Source organism: Bos indicus, chromosome 19 (assembly GCF_029378745.1).
Source record: "Bos indicus isolate NIAB-ARS_2022 breed Sahiwal x Tharparkar chromosome 19, NIAB-ARS_B.indTharparkar_mat_pri_1.0, whole genome shotgun sequence".
Taxonomy (NCBI): domain Eukaryota; kingdom Metazoa; phylum Chordata; class Mammalia; order Artiodactyla; family Bovidae; genus Bos; species Bos indicus.
The window spans coordinates 43,396,738-43,417,969 of record NC_091778.1 but is presented as its reverse complement, the minus strand read 5'-3'; the positions used below and the strand labels follow the sequence as shown (position 1 = coordinate 43,417,969).

General features: G+C 43.3%; 1 protein-coding gene across 2 annotated transcripts in view; it reads left to right on the top strand.

The window, feature by feature from the left end:
• The window catches only part of DNAJC7 (DnaJ heat shock protein family (Hsp40) member C7), a 29,922-nt gene continuing 8,690 nt past the window's right edge, over positions 1 to 21,232 (top strand). The window contains exons 1-6 of one of the 2 annotated variants that reach the window (XM_070773478.1): positions 1 to 229; positions 14,238 to 14,326; positions 15,296 to 15,420; positions 15,774 to 15,887; positions 16,546 to 16,620; positions 20,650 to 20,768. In XM_070773478.1, the coding sequence (XP_070629579.1) occupies positions 153 to 229; positions 14,238 to 14,326; positions 15,296 to 15,420; positions 15,774 to 15,887; positions 16,546 to 16,620; positions 20,650 to 20,768 (599 nt within the window). In that variant the 5' untranslated portion in view covers positions 1 to 152. The remainder of the gene's footprint in view (positions 230 to 14,237; positions 14,327 to 15,295; positions 15,421 to 15,773; positions 15,888 to 16,545; positions 16,621 to 20,649; positions 20,769 to 21,232) is intronic. The other variant, XM_019981398.2, reaches the window with a different exon arrangement.

The following is a 21,232-nucleotide window of genomic DNA, read 5'->3' as shown; positions in this document are numbered from 1 at the left end:
GGAGGCCGCTCTGGCCCGAAGCAGAGCCTCTCGCTGGTAGACGGGCCCGAGGGAGCCCCTCTGGGCGCAGCGCCGGTGAGCTGCTCGATGCTCCGACCGGAAGTGCTCTTCACCGCCGACCTCCCACCCGGCTCTCTGGTCCCGGCGGTAAGATGGCGGCTGCCGCGGAGTGCGATGTGGTAATGGCGGCGACCGAGCCAGAGCTGCTAGACGACGAGGAGGCGAAGAGGTAACTGGGTGGCAGGGTAGGGGAAGAGGCGAGCTTCAGCTCCATGGCTCCGGGAACCCCGTCCTTGCTGTGGTGCAACCCCTGTAGAGGCGATGCCCCGCCCTCCGAGAACCCCCCCCCCCCCCCACAATCTGAGATTGAGTCCGGATGGACCCCCTGAAGGGGCGCTCTTGGAGGTTTGCCCTCCTCTCCCGCTTCCGCCTTGCTGAGGAGCTGAGATATGGCCTTGTACCCCAAGCAGAGAGGAAGGTCGTTCTCGTCGTAGAGGCCAGATCTCTGAGGGGATCTTGGAGGTCTTTTGCGGTGTGGAGGTGGCGGCACCGCGATAATGATGCCTTCTTACACCTCCCCAGACCCCCTCCTTCTCTTGTTAATTTCTGTGCCTTGTTGTCTGTCAGCCCTTTGCATCTGCAGAGCTTTTGCTGTCCTCACCCCTTTCCTCCGTAATCGTACCCCAGCGAGCACTAGTTGGGCCCGAGGTGACTGTGTGTGTCTCCATGATTGACCTGGTGGCCCTTCGGTTACCCCAGAAGTGGAAGGTGATAGAGAAAGAAGGGTGAGGGGTTTTGTCTCATGCTGTACACGTCAAGCCCTCTCCCTCCACCCTTCCGAAGATCCTCATTCTACCCAGGGCTGTTTTTTAAGTTAAGCAGCAAGGAGGAGGGCAGCTGCTTGGGCTGTTGGCGCTGCTGGGCAGCCGCAGTGGCTCGAGATTGCCAGTCCGGACCAGCCAAGGGAGCTGCTGAGTGAGTGGTTTTCGAGAACACTCTGGATTTTGGCTACAGCTAAGGCAGGTTATTGGAAGTGGGGCTGGAACACAGTTGTGGGTAGTCATACTTGTCCTAAACATGGAGCAGAATTAACAAAAAGCTTCTGGAAGTTTGGAGCCCTCTCTTTATCAACCACGAGTTAATTGACTACAGTTCCACAGTCTCTTTCCCACATACTTCGTATCTTTATACCAAGGCCATTCTGGCTTCAGTCTGGGTGGTTTGAGGTGGTGGTTGTGGTTAGTTCATGAAATCTGAAATCAGGATTCTGAGATTTTTTTTTTTTTCTTTTTAACTATCTATATTTGAAACATAAGTACTCAAGGAGGCAGAATGAATGGTTAACTAGCTTAAGGGTGGGTACTGCAGCCAGTTGTCTCAAGTTCCTGACTTGTTGGGAGCTGAGAACCTTGACAAAATGTGGTTTGCAGGTTAGTAGGTCCCTGGGATGGGCTATATGTAATTTAAAATGAATTCAGTATAAATTTCTGATGTAGGCACTGTCCCTAATTTGAGTTTCATGTCAAAGCCCCTATGTGAAGCAAATCTTTTTCCTTAAAAAAAATTTCAGCCTTAGAGGATATTCTATCATGCTGCTGCTGCTAAGTCACTTCAGTCATGTCCGACTCTGTGCGACCCCATAGACGGCAGCCCACCAGGCTCCCCTGTCCCTGGGATTCTCCAGGCAAGAACACTAGAGTGGGTTGCCATTTCCTTCTCCATTGCATGAAAGTGAAAAGTGAAAGTGAAGTCACTCAGTCGTGTCTGACGCTTAGCGACCCCATGGACTGCAGCCTACCAGACTCCTCCGTCCATGGGATTTTCCAGGCAAGAGTACTGGAGTGGGGTGCCATTGCCATCTCCATATTCTGTCATAAGAAAAGGTAAAACAGGTGATGCTGTAATGTGACCAGGTGATAGCACCTGCCTGCCCAGTCTGACCCCACGGACTGTAGCCCACCAGGCTCCTCTGTCCATGGAATTTTCCAGGCAAGAATACTGGAGTGGGTTGCCATTTCCTCCTCCAGGCAATCTTCCCGACCCAGGGATCGAAGCTGCATCTCCTGCCTTGGCAGGCAGATTCTTTACCACTGCATCGCCTGGGGACCCCACATCACACACACAAAAACATGATATTTGCAAGCAGTTAACAGAATAAGGAAAGGTGTTAACTTATGTTAACTGCCTTATTTCATGGAGTTTAAGATTTCATTGAGTGTAAAATACATGGATTTAGCTACCACTAAGGAAAGAAAAACAAAAGCATTCTTATGAAATAGACTTGTATGTTAAACATATAGATCTTTTTAAAACATAATAAAATATGTTTATTGTGTATCACTTAAAAAAGTCAAAAGGAAAATATAATGAAATAAGGAAAAATATCACAGTTTCACTTTCTGTCTTGTAAGACATCCTTAGGAGGGTAAATATTGGACTCTTGTTAGTAAGGAAAAGCCTTGTTTACGTGTAGATTTCCAATGCTGAAAATGGAGTGGTGACTTAGAGGTTTTGGAGGAAGATGGCTTTACATTTTTTATGTATCCTGGAGTCCTCCTGTGTAGCCACAGCAGAGGGCAGGGATAGGTATGTCTCTTACAGATGCCCTTTACTACCTGACTTGGTTAGTTTTTGGCCAAGTTTGTGTTGTCTCTTGTTACAGTCGTAGTCCCAGTTCACTTGGGGACAGGAGCGTTGATGGTTCTCTCTTGGGTTGTTTTTGTAAAGTCCAGCAAGGAGTTCTTCCTTGTATTGCGGCCCTAGGGTAGCCTGCTTCTGAATTGTCATAGTCCCACAGAGGGAAGAGTGAGGAGCTTTCAAGATGTTCGACCTCATGGTTGTAGCATTTTAAATAGCTGCATGTTTTATTTCCTTAGCTTTAGAGTCTCAAGAGAGAAAGAAATGGACTTCCATTTTTTTGCCTGTTCCTCTGTACAAAATTCTTTTTTCCCTCATAGCTGAGAGGCTAGAATAAAAGGTGTGTTAGTTGGCAGTCCAAAATAGATCGGGCTTCTGAATATGAGGATTATTATTTCTCTTTGCCCACCAGAACAGACGAAGCTGCTTGGGAAGCCCAGAGGACTCAATTTCTGAGGTTGTTTATTTCAGCTAATTTAAGGTCTTCTCATTTTCCTGAGAAGTTGCTGATTGTTTTACTTGATATATGAATGCCTATCTTGAGTGCAGGCTCTCAGCTCACATTTCCTGGATTGGGGAGCAGTTTGGTCACTGTAGGTAGTCTTTATTATGGTAAAATCGAAGGATTTCAAGTTGCTTATCAAGAGAAGAAGCACTTGTGTCTCAGCATATCCCTTGGGGATCTGACTGGGCAGTGAGGTCTGGAAGACCCTACAAGAGCCATTGACTGAGGAGCAGGGCATACGTGCGTGCTCAGTGCGTGCTCAGACGTGTTGGACTCTGCAACTCCATGGGCTGTAACCCACCAGGCTCCTCAGTCCAGGAGATGTTCCAGGCAAGAATACTGGAGTGGGTTGCCATTTCCTCCTTCGGGGGATCTTCCCGACCCAGTGATCCTACGTTGGCAGGCGGATTCTTCACCACTTGAACCACCAGGGAGCAGGGCATCCTAACCTGATTCCTTGGGCTGATCCTCTCAGTATCTGTTTTTCCTAATGGAGAAAAGCAAGAACAGTCATTATGAGGCCCTTTCTTAGTACCTCGGTATTGTAAACTAAACTCTTGGAATTTCGCCTTTTATTTCTCTCTGCATACTGGTCGTGGGAAGCACTGAACCCTGGATCCGTATCCAGAAGTTGCTATTCAGTGCAGCTCCTTGGGGTGTTTTGGAGTTTGTGGCCTTAACTGTGGAGCTTGCCGGGATGCCTCTCCCCCTTCTTCCCCACTCTGTTTCAAATTCCTAGGTTTTTGTCCCCCTAAATTTTCTCTTGAAGTTCCAGGGCAGGCAGCTAGACAAAGCATGCAAGGTGAATGGGAATTTTCTTTGACCTTGAGCCCCAATCAGAGAGAAACTGCTCTCAGCATTCATTTTCACTTTGGTATACTCTAAGTATGTGTGGTATACTCATGTGTGTCCCATGAAGAAATGGGACACGGGACAAATAAGTCATGGTTAAGGAAGGGCTAAGCCTAGGAATACAGAATCCTGAATACCAGCAAATAATTGCTTGCACCCCGATACTAACAAGTGGCAAAATTGTTAATTAATCATAGCAGGAGCAAAGGTAGAGTTTGGAGGAAGGATGTCTCTGCTCCCTGCTGCTTTAATTCAGATCCGCATATTAACTGAAGCCAGGTAAACTGAGCAATTTCAATAAAATGTGAGTGAGTGGCAGTTGCTCTACTGTCTAGTTCGTTCCCAACGACCAGAACTCTGATTGGCTTAAAGCCCAGGCTTATTGTACATTCCAACCAATCAGGGATTGGTTTAGTCATTGAAGCTAGTAGTTTTAAAGTTTTTAAAATCTGCCTAGTAGGCACTTGCCTTTGCTTTCTTTCCCTAGGTCTTTAAGAGATTGGAGAACAATGGTCGGTGGCTGCCTGGGTGCCTTGTGGTCTGATGCAAAGGCCCTCTGAGAGCCCATTTCTCCCTTACTTCACTAATGTTGGTCCCCTTTCTCCTGTGCTGAGTGATGTGGAAGTTACTTAGAGGTCGTTCCAGGTATTCTTTTAAACTGTCTTAATTTCAGCAGTAAGAACAGGATTCAGCATGCACGTTATTCCAGTAGTCTGTTCATTTTATTGGATTGACAGTTTTTTTCCTTCCCCATGCTAGGTCCAAACAGCAGTTTCTGTGTTTTAGCCCACCATGGCAGGGATATAAGTGATTGCGACTTTTGAGAATGGTAATATGAGCAGGAATATTTGACTTTCAAAGTCTGATTCTGAGACCTAATTTTCTATTGGCATATGACTTTGTGTGGGGAGGCCAGATTGTCCGATAAGCGAAGTGTTAACTGTCCCTTCTCATTCTAATATTAGGCTTCTGGGGAGGGTGTCTGAGAGAAGCAGGACCTTGTCTTATTGGTGTTGCTGTCCTGAGAATTCTTCCTTGGGTAGTTTGCTCTGAGACTATCAACCATCTGATGAACTCAAGAACCAAGAAAACTTGGGAAGCAAAATAACAGTTGGCAATGTCGATGCCTGACTACGGTTCCCATCTCCACTCCCCCCTACCCCCCTCACACATATGCATACACACATAAAAACAGCTTGGAAAGCAGCCTTTTTCTTAACTGTAGTTCCTCAGTTCTAGACTTTTTGGCCACATCGCCCAGCTAGGATTGCAGGGATCCTAGTTCCCTGTTTGGGAATCACACCCAGGCCCTCCGTAGTGAAAGTGTGGAGTCTTAACCAGGGAATTCCCCAGTTCTTGATTTTTAATGCATGATAGTGTCCCTATGAGGGTAGTGGGAGATGTCACAGAATGGGAAACCAAGGGATAGAAAATGATGGATTCGGGGAGATATTTTGAAAACAAGTCTCTGGCTAACGCTGAAAAGCCAGTGGCTGGTGTCCTCAGAGTAGCTTCTACCAAGCTCACTTCTCAAAAACAGCCTTATGGTTGGGTCTCCTGTTCCCAGGGGTAAATGGAGGTTAAGTAGATGCCACAGATTTTGACATCCTATTTAAGGAACTAGCATAAGTATTTACTGAAGTTGAGTTCACTATTTCTTTGAGAATATCCTTCTGCCTTCAGTGATGGAATTTCTGTCCAGCCTGACTGATTCCTCGCTTCCTCTTTTTCCCCACTGAGTAGACCACACAGCGGGCTCCGGTGCATTGGCTGGTGTCCTTCCCTGCTTGAGCAGTAGAGAGCGCTGTTGCCTCGTGTAGTCTGTGGCTCTGTCTGCCCTTGGCGCCTCTTGGTCTCTTCTGGCTCTGCCCCTGTTGAGACTCCTGTGAGTGTCCAGACAGGACAATTTGAACTGGTATATTTTCTTCATCTCCATCTCCTTCTCTTTTCTGGGGGAGGGCAGATGTTTTAACTGGGCTTTTAAGTGAAAGCAGACACTTTCTAGTCTGCAGAAGATTGGGGAAAAGAAGCTGGGTAGCCCAACCCTTCACCCCACTCCAGTACTCTTGCCTGGAAAATCCATGGACGGAGGAGCCTGGCAGGCTGCAGTCCATGGGGTCGCTAAGAGTCAGGAACGACTGAGCGACTTCACTTTCACTTTTCACTTTCATGTATTGGAGAAGGAAATGGCAACCCACTCCAGTGTTCTTGCTGGAGAATCCCAGGGATGGGGGAGCCTGGTGGGCTGCCATCTGTGGGGTCGCACAGAGTCGGACATGACTGAAGTGACTTAGTAGCAGCAGCAGCAGCCCACCCTTACCAACATGTAGCAGCTGGATAGAGACCACGTTCTGTTTTCTCTGGACCTTTATGAGGCCTTTGTTTGCAATCAGTATGCAGCACTTTGCATTTCGAAAACACTGTTATCTGTGGAATCGCGTTGTTGTTTAGTTGCTAAGTCATGTCCAACTCTTTGTGACCCCTTGGACTGTAGCCCGCCAGGCTTCTCTGTCCATGACATTTGTTCCAGGTCATGTGTAACTTCCACCTATTCATGTGAAACTTAAATTGTTAGGTTAGAGGACTAAACAGAAAGAAATAGAATAATATGCATTTGGTAAGTTGGAGTGAAACGCTTCTGGCTCCTGTTACTTTGCTCTTCATGAAGGTCAGAGAGAGTACACATGACCCAGCCCCTGTGGCATGCCTTTGGGACAAGAGGCTCATACTGTGGGAAGGAAGAAGGAATTTCTACTCTGAAACTGGCCAAGAGCCTGTAAATTCTGAAGGATGGAGGGCATTTCTAGATCAACGGGCAACTAGTAAATTTGATTGAATAAAAGACATGGGTGCAACAATCATAGAGTAAGGGTGACATTTTGGAAGTACTAAATACAGTACAAATGGATAAAGGCTATTTGACTCATTGACAGTATAAAGTATTATTATTAAAAGCCTGAAGGTAAAGAAAGGAAAGATATCTTTTTCTATAAAGTTATTCCTGCCAGTAAAATAGTCTCCAAGTCAGAGGCCCCTAACACTCCTTTGCTCTAACAAGAAATCATTTTGTCCTGAGTTGTAATTTTAGCAAAGCTAAATTTTTATTCCACTTCTGAAGTAGCAGAATACATGGGGAAAACACAAAGAAAAAAAAACAAAAAACCTCATTCAAGCTGCTACATATGTTTTGATTTAAACTGTTATGAATGGCTGTTGGAAGAACTGAACTTTATGAAAAGTCTATTCTAGCCCAATACTTGAAATAAGAGCACAGTGGTTCACCCACCACCCCCCCACTTTAATCATTCAGAAATCTAATCAATCAGTATTGCTTCAGTTGCAAATGTAGAGTAGTGAAGTCTTTATTTTTCATGCACTGGGGTAAAATATATCTAAAAACGGTATATTACAAATATACCTATGACGTAATTCCAGAGAGAACCCAGTAATGTTGAGACATTTAAAAAACAAAAACAAAAAAAACTACTTGCCAGTGAATCCTGCCTTAAGTGAGAGCTGAGTGAAGTTTCTAAATACTCCTCTCTTTTCTAGAAGGTAGTCTAGTTGGCCTAAGGCAAAGGTATTGTTTGTGTTCAACGTGGAAGTATTTAGAGAGAAAATTGAAGTTTTTATAGAGCATCTAACTTGGGACACATTCTATTTCAGCTTTGGTGTTTTAATGTGTTTTTAATTGAGCTGAGTTGTAAATGTGCAAAGTTGGCTGGTGATCATAAGCCCAAGTTGTCTGATTTGATCACATGATGCTGAGCCCTGCTAAGACCTGTGTGATACCCAGTGATTCCCTTGGCAGGCTTTGTTGGTGTAATTAGCATCTGTGGTGAATGAGTGCTAAATTAGAGAATGGAACCGCACGATCAGAGGATGTACAGATTTTTAGTGCACATGTAGTGTTAGAAGAGCAGGTTTTCCTGCTGCAGCTTTCTGATTGATGAAGTTATTTCTGAAAAGTAAAGAAATATTCCTTAAAGTAGCAAAGCAGAACAAGAGTGGAGTGTCTTCTCCTTACCTTTGTCTGTGGAGGGAAGGCAGCCGGGCCCTTTGGCACTGATCCTGCTGTGGGACACCTTCCCATCATACATCCAGAGAGAGCAGAGTCTTTGGAAAACCTTTCAGTAGCTGTTTTCACAGGGATTTGTTGCTGACTATTAAAGTGAAAGGTCTGGTCTGATGGAGGTAGTCATTCCCCGCATCTCTTAGTGAATCAGAGAAGTGACACTTATTCAGCCTGGAGTTGATCCAGGGATTGGGTGTGGAACTGGATAAATTAGTTTTAACCCAAAAACCTTGCCACTAACAGGATCTAGTTGGGGAAAACTTAAGACTGGAAGATTTAGGAGACCTGTGCAGCCCCCTTGGGTGCCTCACAAGCTCTTCCTCTACTGGAAGACACACGATATTGGGTCCTCATTGGAAATGTTTTGAAAATTTGAAAATGCACTAGAAATACAATGTAGATGTTAATAGTGACATCGGGTCAGCTGTGACCAAGTGTGTATTTTGATGTGGTATTGTATTTCAGGGTTTAGTCTGAATTTTATTTTGCAGCCATAAAAATAATATGTAGTTTAATGTAGTCCCTTTTGAATCTGTTCCTTTTTTAACCTGATCCAGGTGAACCCAATTAATCCTAATTCTTCATTTTTTAGTACTGATGTGTTTCAGTTAGGTACATGTAACCTCACTTGGTTCTCAAATTAATTGACTGGCAGTTGAGTGGAGTGACAGATGCCACGGCCAGATTGCCCTCAGTTCCAGTGTTAACCAGCTCTCCTCCTTTTCCAGTCCTGTGCCTTTGACATCTCATCCTTCAGTCCCTTGGTTGTAGGGGCAACTTGAACAAGCTTCAGCCCTTTCTCAGACTCCCAGGCAGGACTTGAATGGATTTGACCCTGGAATTGTTCCTGATGTGGCCTTGTTCAGTTGTTGCTGCTGCCATGCTGGATTCTGAAGATCCACTCTTTCCTAGGCTGGTCTCTCAGGGTCAGGCCATTGGTCAGAGCTCATCGCGTATTTGGTGGGGAGGTTCACAGTGAAGGAGGGACTCCGCTTTGGTTGTTGGACCTGGAGGCAAAAAATAAGCATTCAGTTTAAAAGCACTAAGTGCCCATTGTTTAGGCAGCTGTTAATCAACCATGTTTCTATGAAAATAAGTCCTTTTCATGAGGCAGTTGTGTGGGAATAGCTAATTCTGGCCTGATGCTGTGCAGTGTGAGGTTAAAAACATGGTAACTTGTCACAACACAATTCTTCTTGTTCTTTCTGCTGTGGGCTGACTCTACATTACTCGCTTTGTTTGCTCTAGAATGGAATCTACTCACCATTTACTAAAATGAAATGCATTTCTTGGGGGAGGCAAAGTCCAGTTCACTAGGTCATGCATCTTAAAGGGAAAGAAGCCCTGCTGTCTCTGTGACTAATTGTTAGGAGTGTCATTTGGCTTATTTAAATCCAGATTGCCTGTCTGGAGTTGGATTTTATACGCTGGGGCTATTTTGTGTCTTAGTTGAAAGAAATTCATATTCACTGTTCTTAGCATTACAGATTAATTTTTAAAGTCTCAGGCAATAGCTAGAGGTGAGTATTAAAGAGAGCTCAGTATAGTAGATAGGGTACAGCTCAGCTTTGGGATCTGACAGGTGTGGGTCTACACTCTGACCTCCAGCCAGTTTTTAACCTCAAAGCCTTAATTTCCTCCTTTGAAACATGGGAATAATGAAACTCACCTGATAAGATAATATATGGAAAGTACCTGGCCTCAGTAATGATTACTGATTTTCCACAGAAGTCATCTTTTGAATCTTGGATAGAAAGCCAGTGCTGAACTTACGGCCTCCTTCTCTTTCAGGAAAGAAAGGGCACCTCTCTGTAGCTCTCCAGATTGTTCGATCTTTGACTAACAAGCTTTTTACACTGACACAACATGTATCTGAGTGCCCAGCTGCCTTTAGTTTTGCTCAGGAATTTGTGTGGTCTTAGCCACTGGCTGACTGAAGAGAAGGCTAGGTCTTCTCAGATACAGTTTGGGTCTAATGCTTCTTTTGCATTTTCTCCTCTCATTTCTTCATAGTGGTTTGACTCAACTTGTGACATCCAGTGTTGGAGAAGTCCTTTCTTCAGTCTTTTGGCATGTCTGCTCTTTTTTCTTTAATATTTATTTTTATTTATTTATTTGGCTGCACAGGGTCTTAGTTGTAATATGTGGGATATAGTTCCCATTTGGGGATCAAACCCAGGGCCCCAGCACTGAGAGATCAGAGTCCTAGCCACTGGACCACCAGGGAAGTCCCTGGCATGTCTGCTCTTAAAGGATAGGCTCTTCATCATTTCTGTAGTGCCTGGCTTAATTGACAGTTACAGTATGGTGTTCACCATGTAGAAAGATTGTGCTTGGTCTTATAAGTCTTGCACTTGGGGGATCCTCCTTGAGAACTTGTAATAGCAGATGGCCTCTTTATGGCATTGTGACAATTGGTATAATAGAATTATTCAAATCCATCACAGATCAAATCTGTCAACATTTATAGGTCATTTTCCTTTTCTTTTTCTGAGTTCTTTTTTTTTTTTTTTCTTAGTTCCCCAACCAGGGATTGAATCTGGGTCCCTGCAGTGAAAGCACCAAATCCTAACCACTGGACTGCCAAGGGAGTCCCCCATTTTGCCTCTCCTTTCTGCTAGCAGACCTTTCATGTTAGTGGGTCTTGCCAGGGCAGTGATGGAAAAAACTGGAAAGAGAGATCGCCTCAATAAAAGATGGCTTTACTAGTTTATAGTTTAAAATACATGAGTAAATAAAATCACAAATCTCCCAGGTGCCGCAGTGCACAGAATCAAGCTGTAAACTTCTTGTACCATCACCAAGGTTAACAACTGTACTTTCATCTTCACTTCAGGCAGCCCTTGAACTGGGCTCTTAGCATGTGTTAAAGAAAAAGGCAAAAAGAAATTTCGTTACTCTTTCTTAGAACAGAAATGCCCAGATATTTAGTTATTTTGGTAAAGAAATATTGTCATTCAGGTTGGTCATTAGGGTGATTCATCAGAGTGATTTTGGGTATCTCTGATATAGGTTACAAGTTTGTTCTTTGAGATATTGTTGGTCATATCTGATTTGATGTTAGTTTTTTCGTCAAAATCATAATTCCCCATTATATATCATTGTCTTTTTGAAAGTATAGTTTGTCTCATGGCACAGCTTCAAAAATTGGATCTTGGAGTAGGGCAGAATTTTTTATATTACCCATTGGGTGTTATGCAAGGTACTAGAGGGATGGTCAGGGGAGCAGTAAGCATCCACATAGATGTGACAGAGAGACTTCCAGTAGGCGGTTCCCTCTTAGAGTATGACTCTGGCAGCCGATATTTTGTGTGTCTCCTGTCACTCAGCTCTGTCCTCCATCTTAAACACCAATATGCTATGCTTTTAACATCTTTGTCACCTGCTTTGCTGTTTGTCCTTCTGGTGACCAATGCATGAGCCAGTTTTCGAAAGAATAAATCATCAAAATTCCAAGGATACGACTCATTTCACATTGAGAAATCAGTTACCCCTGAAAGGAATTACCTATAACTGATTTTGTCAGTTTGCTCAAGAGGCAGAAGTTGTGACACAGTGGAAAGGACATAAATATAAAAATTTCATCCCTGTGAGAGAGTGTCTGTAAGTTGGTGTCTGTCCTAAGGGAATGATTAAAGGTAGGGATAGTGAGAAGGGAGGTCAGGCAGCATGGGAGAGTTTTCTTGATTTAGTTTGAATGTATCAAAGTGACCAAAAAATATAGCATCCGAAAAACTCAGATTCTTTCATTCAGTTCAGTTCAGTCGCTCAGTCGTGTCCGACTCTTTGCGACCCCATGAATCGCAGCACGCCAGGCCTCCCTGTCCATCACCACCTCCCGGAGTTCACTCAGACTCACTCACGTCCATTGAGTCAGTGATGCCATCCAGCCATCTCATCCTCTGTCGTCCCCTTCTCCTCCTGCCCCCAATCCCTCCCAGCATCAGTCTTTTCCATTGAGTCAACTCTTTGCACGAGGTGGCCAAAGTACTGGAGTTTCAGCTTCAGCATCATTCCTTCCAAAGAAATCCCGGGCTGATCTCCTTCAGAATGGACTGGTTGGATCTCCTTGCAGTCCAAGGAACTCTCAAGAGTCTTCTCCAGCACCACAGTTCAAAAGCATCAATTCTTCGGCGCTCAGCCTTCTTCACAGTCCAACTCTCACATCCATACATGACCACAGGAAAAACCATAGCCTTGACTAGACGGACCTTTGTTGGCAAAGTCATGTCTCTGCTTTTGAATATGCAATCCAGGTTGGTCATAACATTCCTTCCAAGGAGTAAGCGTCTTTTAATTTCATGGCTGCAGTCACCATCTGCAGTGATTTTGGAGCCCAGAAAAATAAAGTCTGACACTGTTTCCACTGTTTCCCCATCTATTTCCCATGAAGTGGTGGGACCGGATGCCATGATCTTCGTTTTCAGAATGTTGAGCTTTAAGCCAACTTTTTCACTCTCCACTTTCACTTTCATCAAGAGGCTTTTGAGTTCCTCTTCACTTTCTGCCATAAGGGTGGTGTCATCTGCATATCTGAGGTTATTGATATTTCTCCCGGCAATCTTGATTCCAGCTTGTGCTTCTTCCAGTCCAGCGTTTCTCATGATGTACTCTGTATATAAGTTAAATAAGCAGGGTGACAGTATACAGCATTGACGTACTCCTTTTCCTATTTGGAACCAGTCTGTTGTTCCATGTCCAGTTCTAACTGTTGCTTCCTGACCTGCATATAGGTTTCTCAAGAGGCAGGTCAGGTGGTCTGGTATTCCCATCTCTTGAAGAATTCTCCACAGTTTATTGTGATCCACACAGTCAAAGGCTTTGGCATAGTCAATAAGGCAGAAATAGATGTTTTTCTGGAACTCTCTTGCTTTTTGCATGATCCAGCGGATGTTGGCAATTTGATCTCTGGTTCCTCTGCCTTTTCTAAAACCAGCTTGAACATCAGGAAGTTCACGGTTCATGTATTGCTGAAGCCTGGCTTGGAGAATTTTGAGCATTACTTTACTAGCATGTGCTGCTGCTGCTGAGTCACTTCAGTCGTGTCGACTCTGCGACCCCATAGACGGCAGCCCACCAGGATGCCCCGTCCCTGGGATTCTCCAGGCAAGAACACTAGAATGGGTTGCCATTTCTTTCTCCAATGCATGAAAGTGAAAAGTGAAGTCGCTCAGTCATGTCCGACCCTCAGCGACCCCGTGGACTGCAGCCTTCCAGGCTCCTCCATCCATGGGATTTTCCAGGCAAGAGTACTGGAGTGGGGTGCCATTCCCTTCTCTTACTAGCGTGTGAGATGAGTGCAATTTGCAGTAGTTTGAGCATTCTTTGGCATTGCCTTTCTTTGGGATTGGAATGAAAACTGACCTTTTCCAGTCCTGTGGCCACTGCTGAGTTTTCCAAATTTGCTGGCATATTGAATGCAGCACTTTCACAGCATCATCTTTCAGGATTTGAAATAGCTCAACTGGAATTCCGTCACCTCCACTAGCTTTGTTCATAGTGATGCTTTCTAAGGCCCACTTGACTTCACATTCCAGGATGTCTGGCTCTAGGTGAGTGATCACACCATCGTGATTATCTGGGTCATGAAGATCTTTTTTGTATAGTTCTTCTGTGTATTCTTGCCATCTCTTCTTAATATCTTCTGCTTCTGTTAGGTCCATACCATTTCTGTCTTTTATCGAGCCCATCTTTGCATGAGATGTTCCCTTGGTATCTCTAATTTTCTTGAAGAGATCTCTAGTCTTTCCCATTCTGTTGTTTTCCTCTATTTCTTTACATGGATTGCTGAAGAAGGCTTTCTTATCTCTTTTTGCTATTCTTTGGAACTCTGCATTCAGATGCTTATATCTTTTCTTTTCTCCTTTGCTTTTCGCTTCTCTTCTTTTCACAGCTATTTGTAAGGCCTCCCCAGACAGCCATTTTGCTTTTTTGCATTTCTTTTCCATGGGGATGGTCTTGATCCCTGTCTCCTGTACATTAAATTCTTTCATTAGCACCTCCTTTTGGTACATCAGCCCGTTGAACAAATCTATAAATTCCTTCAAGTATCACATTAACTTTCAGCTCTATGTGCCGGGTACTCTAGACCAAAAGATTGCTCCCATGAGATTATAGAGGTCATTCCCTGGGTATAGTAACATGATTCTCTTTCTCTTTCCTTTTCAGAGAAGCAGAGTCTTTCAAGGAACAAGGAAATGCCTACTATGCCAAGAAAGATTACAATGAAGCTTATAACTATTATACAAAAGCCATAGGTGAGAAGGAATATGCTTGAAAATAATTTGCCAAATGCTGTTATAAATAGCTCCTCTGTAAGAAGTAATCTTTCTGCTTAGTAGATTGATAACTGTTAACTGTGTGAACTATTTTGGGTTTAGTGACCTGAAAGAATAACTTTCTGTGGCTCAAGCAGGTGGTTCTTCATTTGGCAAATTAAAGGCAGTTCCAGAAATTCTAGATAATATGGCAGAAGGATAACCACCTTAATCCTCTCAGCCATTGCCAGTTCATTTACTGTCTTAGAAAATGACCTTTGTAGATTTTTAAAATAATTTATTTATTTTAATTGGAGGCTAATTACTTTACAGTATTGTGGTTTTTGCCATACGTTGACATGAAATAGCCGTGGGTGTACATGTGTCCCCCATCCCGAACCCCCCTCCCACCTCCCTTCCCATCCCCTCCCTCTGGGTTGTCCTGGTGCACCGGCTCTGAGTGCCCTGTTTCATGCATGAACTTGGGCTGGTGATCTGTTTCACACTGAGGAAACCAGAACTGAAAGAGACCTTTGTAGATATTAACAAGTCTTAGTTACATGCTCAGTTTGCAGTATTTTAATCTCGTATCAGCATTTTTCTCACCTAAATTGCTCCGTCTGCACCTCCAACTCAATAAATGCAAATTCGTTTTTGTATCTTATTACATAAAATACAAATCATTAAGATAAATGTGCTAACCCGTCACTCCTAAAAGATAATCAGTACACTTTAAAGCTAAATATAAATCATTTCTAAATAACTTTTATTTGTAAATTGATTTCACCATTGTTACTGTCCGTTGCACAAGTAGTCAAAAATTTGGCCATGGCCTTTAAAGAGAGCATGCCAACATTCCTTTTATAGTTTGATTGTCTTGATATAGTTCTGAGGGTGTCGGTGCCCCTGAGTTTTTGAAGCAGTGACCCACGCTAAACTTTGTTTCACATTCTTCTGCCTTTCCTGTAGATATGTGTCCTAAAAATGCTAGCTATTATGGGAATCGAGCCGCCACCTTGATGATGCTCGGAAAGTTCCGGGAAGCTCTCGGGGATGCACAGCAGTCAGTGAGGTTGGATGACACTTTCGTCCGGGTATGTAATAGGGCTGTTTCAGGGGTACTAAGTTGCTTGTACTTGAGTTCCTATAGCCCAGGGTTTCTCAGATTTGACATTATTAACATTTCGGGCCAGATAATTCTTTATTGTAGGAGGCTGTCCTGTGCATTGTAGGATATTTCAGCAGATTCCCTGCTTTCCCAGTTGTGACAAGCAACAACATATCTAGCACTGCTGAATGTGCCGTGGAAGGCAGAGTCATCCCTGGCTGATAACTGCTGCTCTGGCTCTTTTCATCCCTTGTTGGTTTTGTGTGGGTGTTCCTGCTGTTGATGTCCCTTTGCTTGGCCAGTCATGTTCCTTTTCTTCCCCGTTTGTGTTTCTCCTAGGGACATCTACGAGAAGGCAAATGCCACCTATCTCTAGGGAATGCCATGGCGGCGTGTCGTAGTTTCCAGAGAGCCCTAGAACTGGATCACAAAAATGCTCAGGCCCAGCAGGAGGTATGGGCTTGACCTTGTTTGTATCAGAGGAAACACGGTGGTGTATTTGGGAGGAATAGTGACTTGAAAATCAGAACTGAGATCCTGTCTCACTTCTGCCATCAGCCACACCTGGGTGACTGTGCACAAGTCTCATAGTCTCTCAGAGCCTCAGCTTCCTTATCTGTAAAAGGGGTTTTGAATATGATTTACAGCTTTGGAAAATCTATGAAATGTAGAGAGTTTCTGAGTTGGCAGAAGTGGGGCATGGGCAGATGCATCAAGGAACTGCTTTGAGTGAGGTTAAAAAATTTGCATGAATTCAGATCCTAATTAAATTGTTAGCAGCTAAAACATGTTTTAATTCCATTTTCTTATGTACCTTGTTTACTGTTGGATACATTTTAGTGAGAATCTCACCAAACCCCTGACAGGGCCTCTTATTTTACATACATCTTGTCGTGGTTCTTATGTTTCTGACTTTTAAGTTCAAACTGAGGGTGAAGGTTGGGCCTTCACCTTTCTGTTAAGAAATCTTGGCTGCATCTTCACCAATATGACTTGTGAAAATCTGTGGTTCTGATTTTCTTTAAATAAATTCATCAAGGCCCTGTTGGGTTTTGTGGTTGTGGAATTTACAGCTTCATTAAAACTCTCTTATATGATTTTTCTGGTGTAGTTCAAGAATGCGAATGCAGTCATAGAATATGAGAAAATAGCAGAAACGGATTTTGAGAAGCGGGATTTTCGGAAGGTAAACTACAACTATGTAAAAATCTCATCTACACTTTTCTCACAAAGTTCTGTGTGTGTGTGTGTGTGGTAATTAGAGGAGTAGTAAGGTACAGAAGATCTAAAACAATAAATTTCCCTTTAATTTGGCATTGGCCATTTCTTTCCCTCTTTTTTTCTTAAAGACTTAATTTTTTTAAGAACGTTTTAGGTTCACAGCCAAATTGAGAGGAAAGTACAGAAATTTCCCGTAGCCCTTCTGCCCCACACTTGGATAGCCTCCTCCATTATCCACATTCCCCAGAGGGGAATTCCAGAGATATATTTGTTACAACATGTTTTGGGCAGTTATTAATAAAGCTGCTCTAGACATCTGTGTGCAGGTTTTTGTGTGGCTTTAAGTTTCACCTCCTTTGGGTTAATACCAAGAAGTGCAATTACTAGAGCCTATAGTAAAACTTTGTTACATTTTACAAGAACCTATCAAACTGTCTTCAAAAGTGGCCTGTATCCTTCTGCATTCCCACCAGCAAGGAGTGAGAGCTCCTGTTGCTCCACATCAACAGAGTTAAAAAAAACTTTTTTGTTGAAGTGTTTCTTTTCTTAATTTTATTTCACTTTGTAATAAAAAGCAGTACAAGTCTGTTACTTGAGTTCATCCCTATTTCTGATAGGAGGTAGCAGCCTAAAAGTGTGGTGGTTAGTAAAGGAAAAGCCAGTTGGAATTAAATATTAAGTTTGGATTACATATTTTTATTAGAATAATGAGAGCTAGCTTTAATACCTGCGAACTGAACGCAGCTGTAAATAAAAAGTAGAGACCCCTTTTACGTTTTTGAGTAGTGTTTTTATAGCCTGTCGTCAGGCTATAAACACTACCCTTTTGATGTTAAGTGTTTCCACGAAAGCACACCACTGTCCTTTATGGAGCTGTATGGCAGTTCATGAAAAATGTACTTGGCAAAGGGATTGACCTGTGTGAGACATGGGGATAGGTATCCGAGTTGCAGGTATCTTTCTAGGTCTTGAGCAAGGGAACTTGGAAGCAGCTTTCACTAGTTTCAAAGGGAGGTAAGTGGCCTTGAAAAGGATTAAAAGTCACTGATAAGGATCAGTTTTCAGGATCACTTAAAAGAAGTTTGTATCATCCAAGAGCTGGAGTTGTCAATTCTTATGTGGGAATTTGCTCAGTACTTTCTATAGCAGGTCCTCAAATGCTTGATGAAAGGGTACAGTTAAGAATCATTCTTAAGTCACAGACTGTGATGGTCTTTTTATGTGGTAATATCTGATTAGCTTATAGAGTCCGTATTAACTTATTAGCATCCCTCTTCTGTCCATTGGTTTTAGTAACCGTGGTGTCTTTGTAGTGTGATTCATACTTTGTGTGTGTGTGTGCGTGTATGTTTGGAAAGCAGTTCTGCCTCCTGTCACGTTTTCTGAGGTTTACATAAGCAAAAGCTTTGTCTCAAAAGGCGGTCTTTTGGGTTTCTTTTCTTTCTTGCCTATCCTAGAGCCAGAATCCCCAGTTTGTGACAGAATCCTCTGTTTGTGACATCCCAGCCCCCCCACTGTAGTTCATGGTGATGTCACAAATGAAGAATTATGATCCTGGCAGGGGAAACAGATGAACTTGTAAGAAACAAAGATCTTCTTTGCCTGCAGCTGTCCATAGTCCTGGGGAGGTGGGGGTGGGAAGTGAAGCCCTAAAGCTCCAACTGACACTCCCCACCAGGAGCCGAACCATCTCGGTACAGAGCCTAGCAAAGGCAGCAGGGTGTGACTGCTTACATTTGACTGACTGCTCTCCCCTAAGTCTTTTTCTGTTTAAGGAGGGGGAAATTAGCACCATGACTCCCCTATTCAATGCCTGCATTTTCCTATGGTCCTTAGAATTTCCATGGTATAACCTGTGTCATTCAAGGAGAAGCGTCCCTACTGTTGACACTGCAGAAAAGTCTTCCAGGTGCAACAGCTCATGGTGTTTACTTACTCTCCCTTACTTTTAAATTTAAATATTTGAATAAATGCTATTCTTGGTTCAGAGGCTGGAAAGTATAAACAGTGATAAGTTTTTCTCCAAACTTGTCTTCCATCTGTCTATTTGTCACCCCAGGGGTAAGCACTGTTCTTGTTCTATTTTCTGCTACAGTTTTGGTCTACATAAATAAACAAATACTGATTTTGGCCGTGCTGTGTGGCTTGCAGGATCTTAGTTCCCCAACCAGGGAGTGAACCCGGCCCCTGGAAGAGAAAGCGCCAAGTCCTAACCACTGGATCACCAGGGAATTCCCAACAAATACAAATACAGATTCTTCATTTTCTTTTTTTTTTCTCTCTTTTTTGAATGAAAGGTAATAATGCTATGCAAAGTTCTATACCTTGCCCTTTTAAAAATTTTTTTTACTTAATAGGCCTTGGAAGTCTTTCCATATTAATATGGAGAGCTTCTTCATTCTACGTTAGAGCCACATATTGTTCTATGAATGTCTACGTTACCTAACTAGTCTCCTGTTGATAGACTTTGAGTTATTTCTAAGTTTTCAAACTTCATCACTTCTTGACCAGATTTTTAGAGGGAATAGGTGTCCCTGAACTCCAGATTTCTCTGTTGGATCAGTTATTCCTAGGAGAATATGATTCAAGAAGAATCTCCCAGGAATAGCAGATAAACAAAAAGTGAAAGCTCAGAGAACAAACTGAGAAAAAAGATGGGAATATATGGAGAATCTTTATTAAGCTGAAAGAATGAAAAAAATCCGAGCTGTGTGTGTGTGTAACTTACATTTTGGTTAGTATAGTGACGTGGTAAGTATAGTCTAGGACCACTGAGGACGGACTAATATATTGGATATTCTGTTCTAAAGTGGAAGAGTGGCCACCAGGGCAGTCAGTGACATGTGAGGCTCGCGCCACAGGAAGGAGGCAGCTGTGAGTGGTGTCAGTGGTGTAGGGAGCAGTGACTCTATCAGGTTCTCGTTTGCTGTTCCTTGTCTTTCTTACTAGGCTAAGCATGAATTATGCAAAGTAGCAAATAATAGTATTTCTACTAGAAGAATGAGAGTTGTTTTTATTTTTTCTTTAGTTTTATTTATTTTGGGCTTCGCTGGGTCTTTGTTACTGCCCGAGGGCTTTCTCTAGTTGCAGTGAGTGGGCTGTTGTCTGTTATGGTGTGTGGTGGTCTCATCGTGGTGGCTTCTCCTGTTGCAGAGCATGGGCTCTAGAGAGTGTGGGAATTCAGTGGTTGCAGTGCGTGGGCTCGGTTCCCCTGCTGCATGTGGATGCTTCCCAGTCCCGGGATCTAACCTGGGTCCCCTGCATTGGCAGGTGGATTCTTAACCACTGGACCACCAGGGAAGACCAAGAATGAGAGTTTTGATCACAGTCACTATCGATTGAATTCCCTGTGGAGGCACCTTAGCATGGTGATTAGGGTTATAGGCTCTGGATCTTCGTGTCTAAGATCAAATTCTCTTCTTATCACTTACTGGCTTTGGTGACCTTGAACGAGTTATTTTAATCTCTAGTTTTTTCATCTCAAGAAGGGTAACAGGGACTTCCCTGGTGGTCCAGTGGTTAAGAATCCGCCTCCCAATGCAAGGGACACAATTTCGATCCCTGGTCAGAGAAGAGAACTAAGATCCCATATGCTGCGGGGCAACTAAACCTGGGCGCCACAGCTGGAGACAGTCATGTGCCATAGCGAAGAGCCTGTGCGCCGCAATGAAGACCCGGCCCAGTCAGATAATTTAAAAAATAATAAAGCCAGAAAAAATAAAGATAAGGGTAGTAATACAACTTTCTTGATAAAATTGTTGCGAGCATTAAATGAGTTAGTGTATAAAGTACTCAGTAAGTGTTTGCTGCTGTTGTCATCGTCTGGATCAAGTGCTCTCCTCATTTCAGTGGTTTAGGCTGGTAATTTAGGAATGTTCTTAAACCTCTGGCATTACTTTCCCTTAAATCTCTCTGTTACCTGTGACCAGACTAAAGTAAAGACATTTCTGGAGTTCAGGATGAAGAATCTCATTTGCTTTCTTCTTCCCCATAGGTTGTTTTTTGCATGGACCGTGCCCTAGAATATGCCCCTGCCTGCCATCGCTTCAAAATCCTCAAAGCAGAATGTTTAGCAATGCTGGGTCGTTACCCAGAAGCACAGTCTGTGGCCAGGTATGAAGTCAAGCCAGTTCTGCAGTGAAATGCCAGATAGCACTGAACAAATGCTGTCCAGCAGCTCTCTACATCAGGAGTTATATACGGTTCTATAGATAGGGTGATCAGACCTTCCTGGGATTTAAAGCCAGAGGTTGGACCAGGTCTGAAAACCTAAGGGTTTTACAAACTTCAATAGGTACTTGACCTGTACGTGAAAGAACAGATGTTAAGTGTTCTTTTGTTTCTACTCAAGGGGTTTGCAAACTGTAAAGGACCAGTTAGTAAATATTTTAGGCTTTGCAGGCTGTGTGGTCTCTGTTAACAATTCACCTCTGTCACTACAGTATAAAAGCAGCCGTAGATAATAGATAAATGAATAGTATTGCTGGATTTCAAAGAAATGTTATTTACAATATCCAGCAGCAAGTGGGATTTGGTCCTGTGGGCTGTATCTGCCAACCCTGTTCTAATAAAGATTG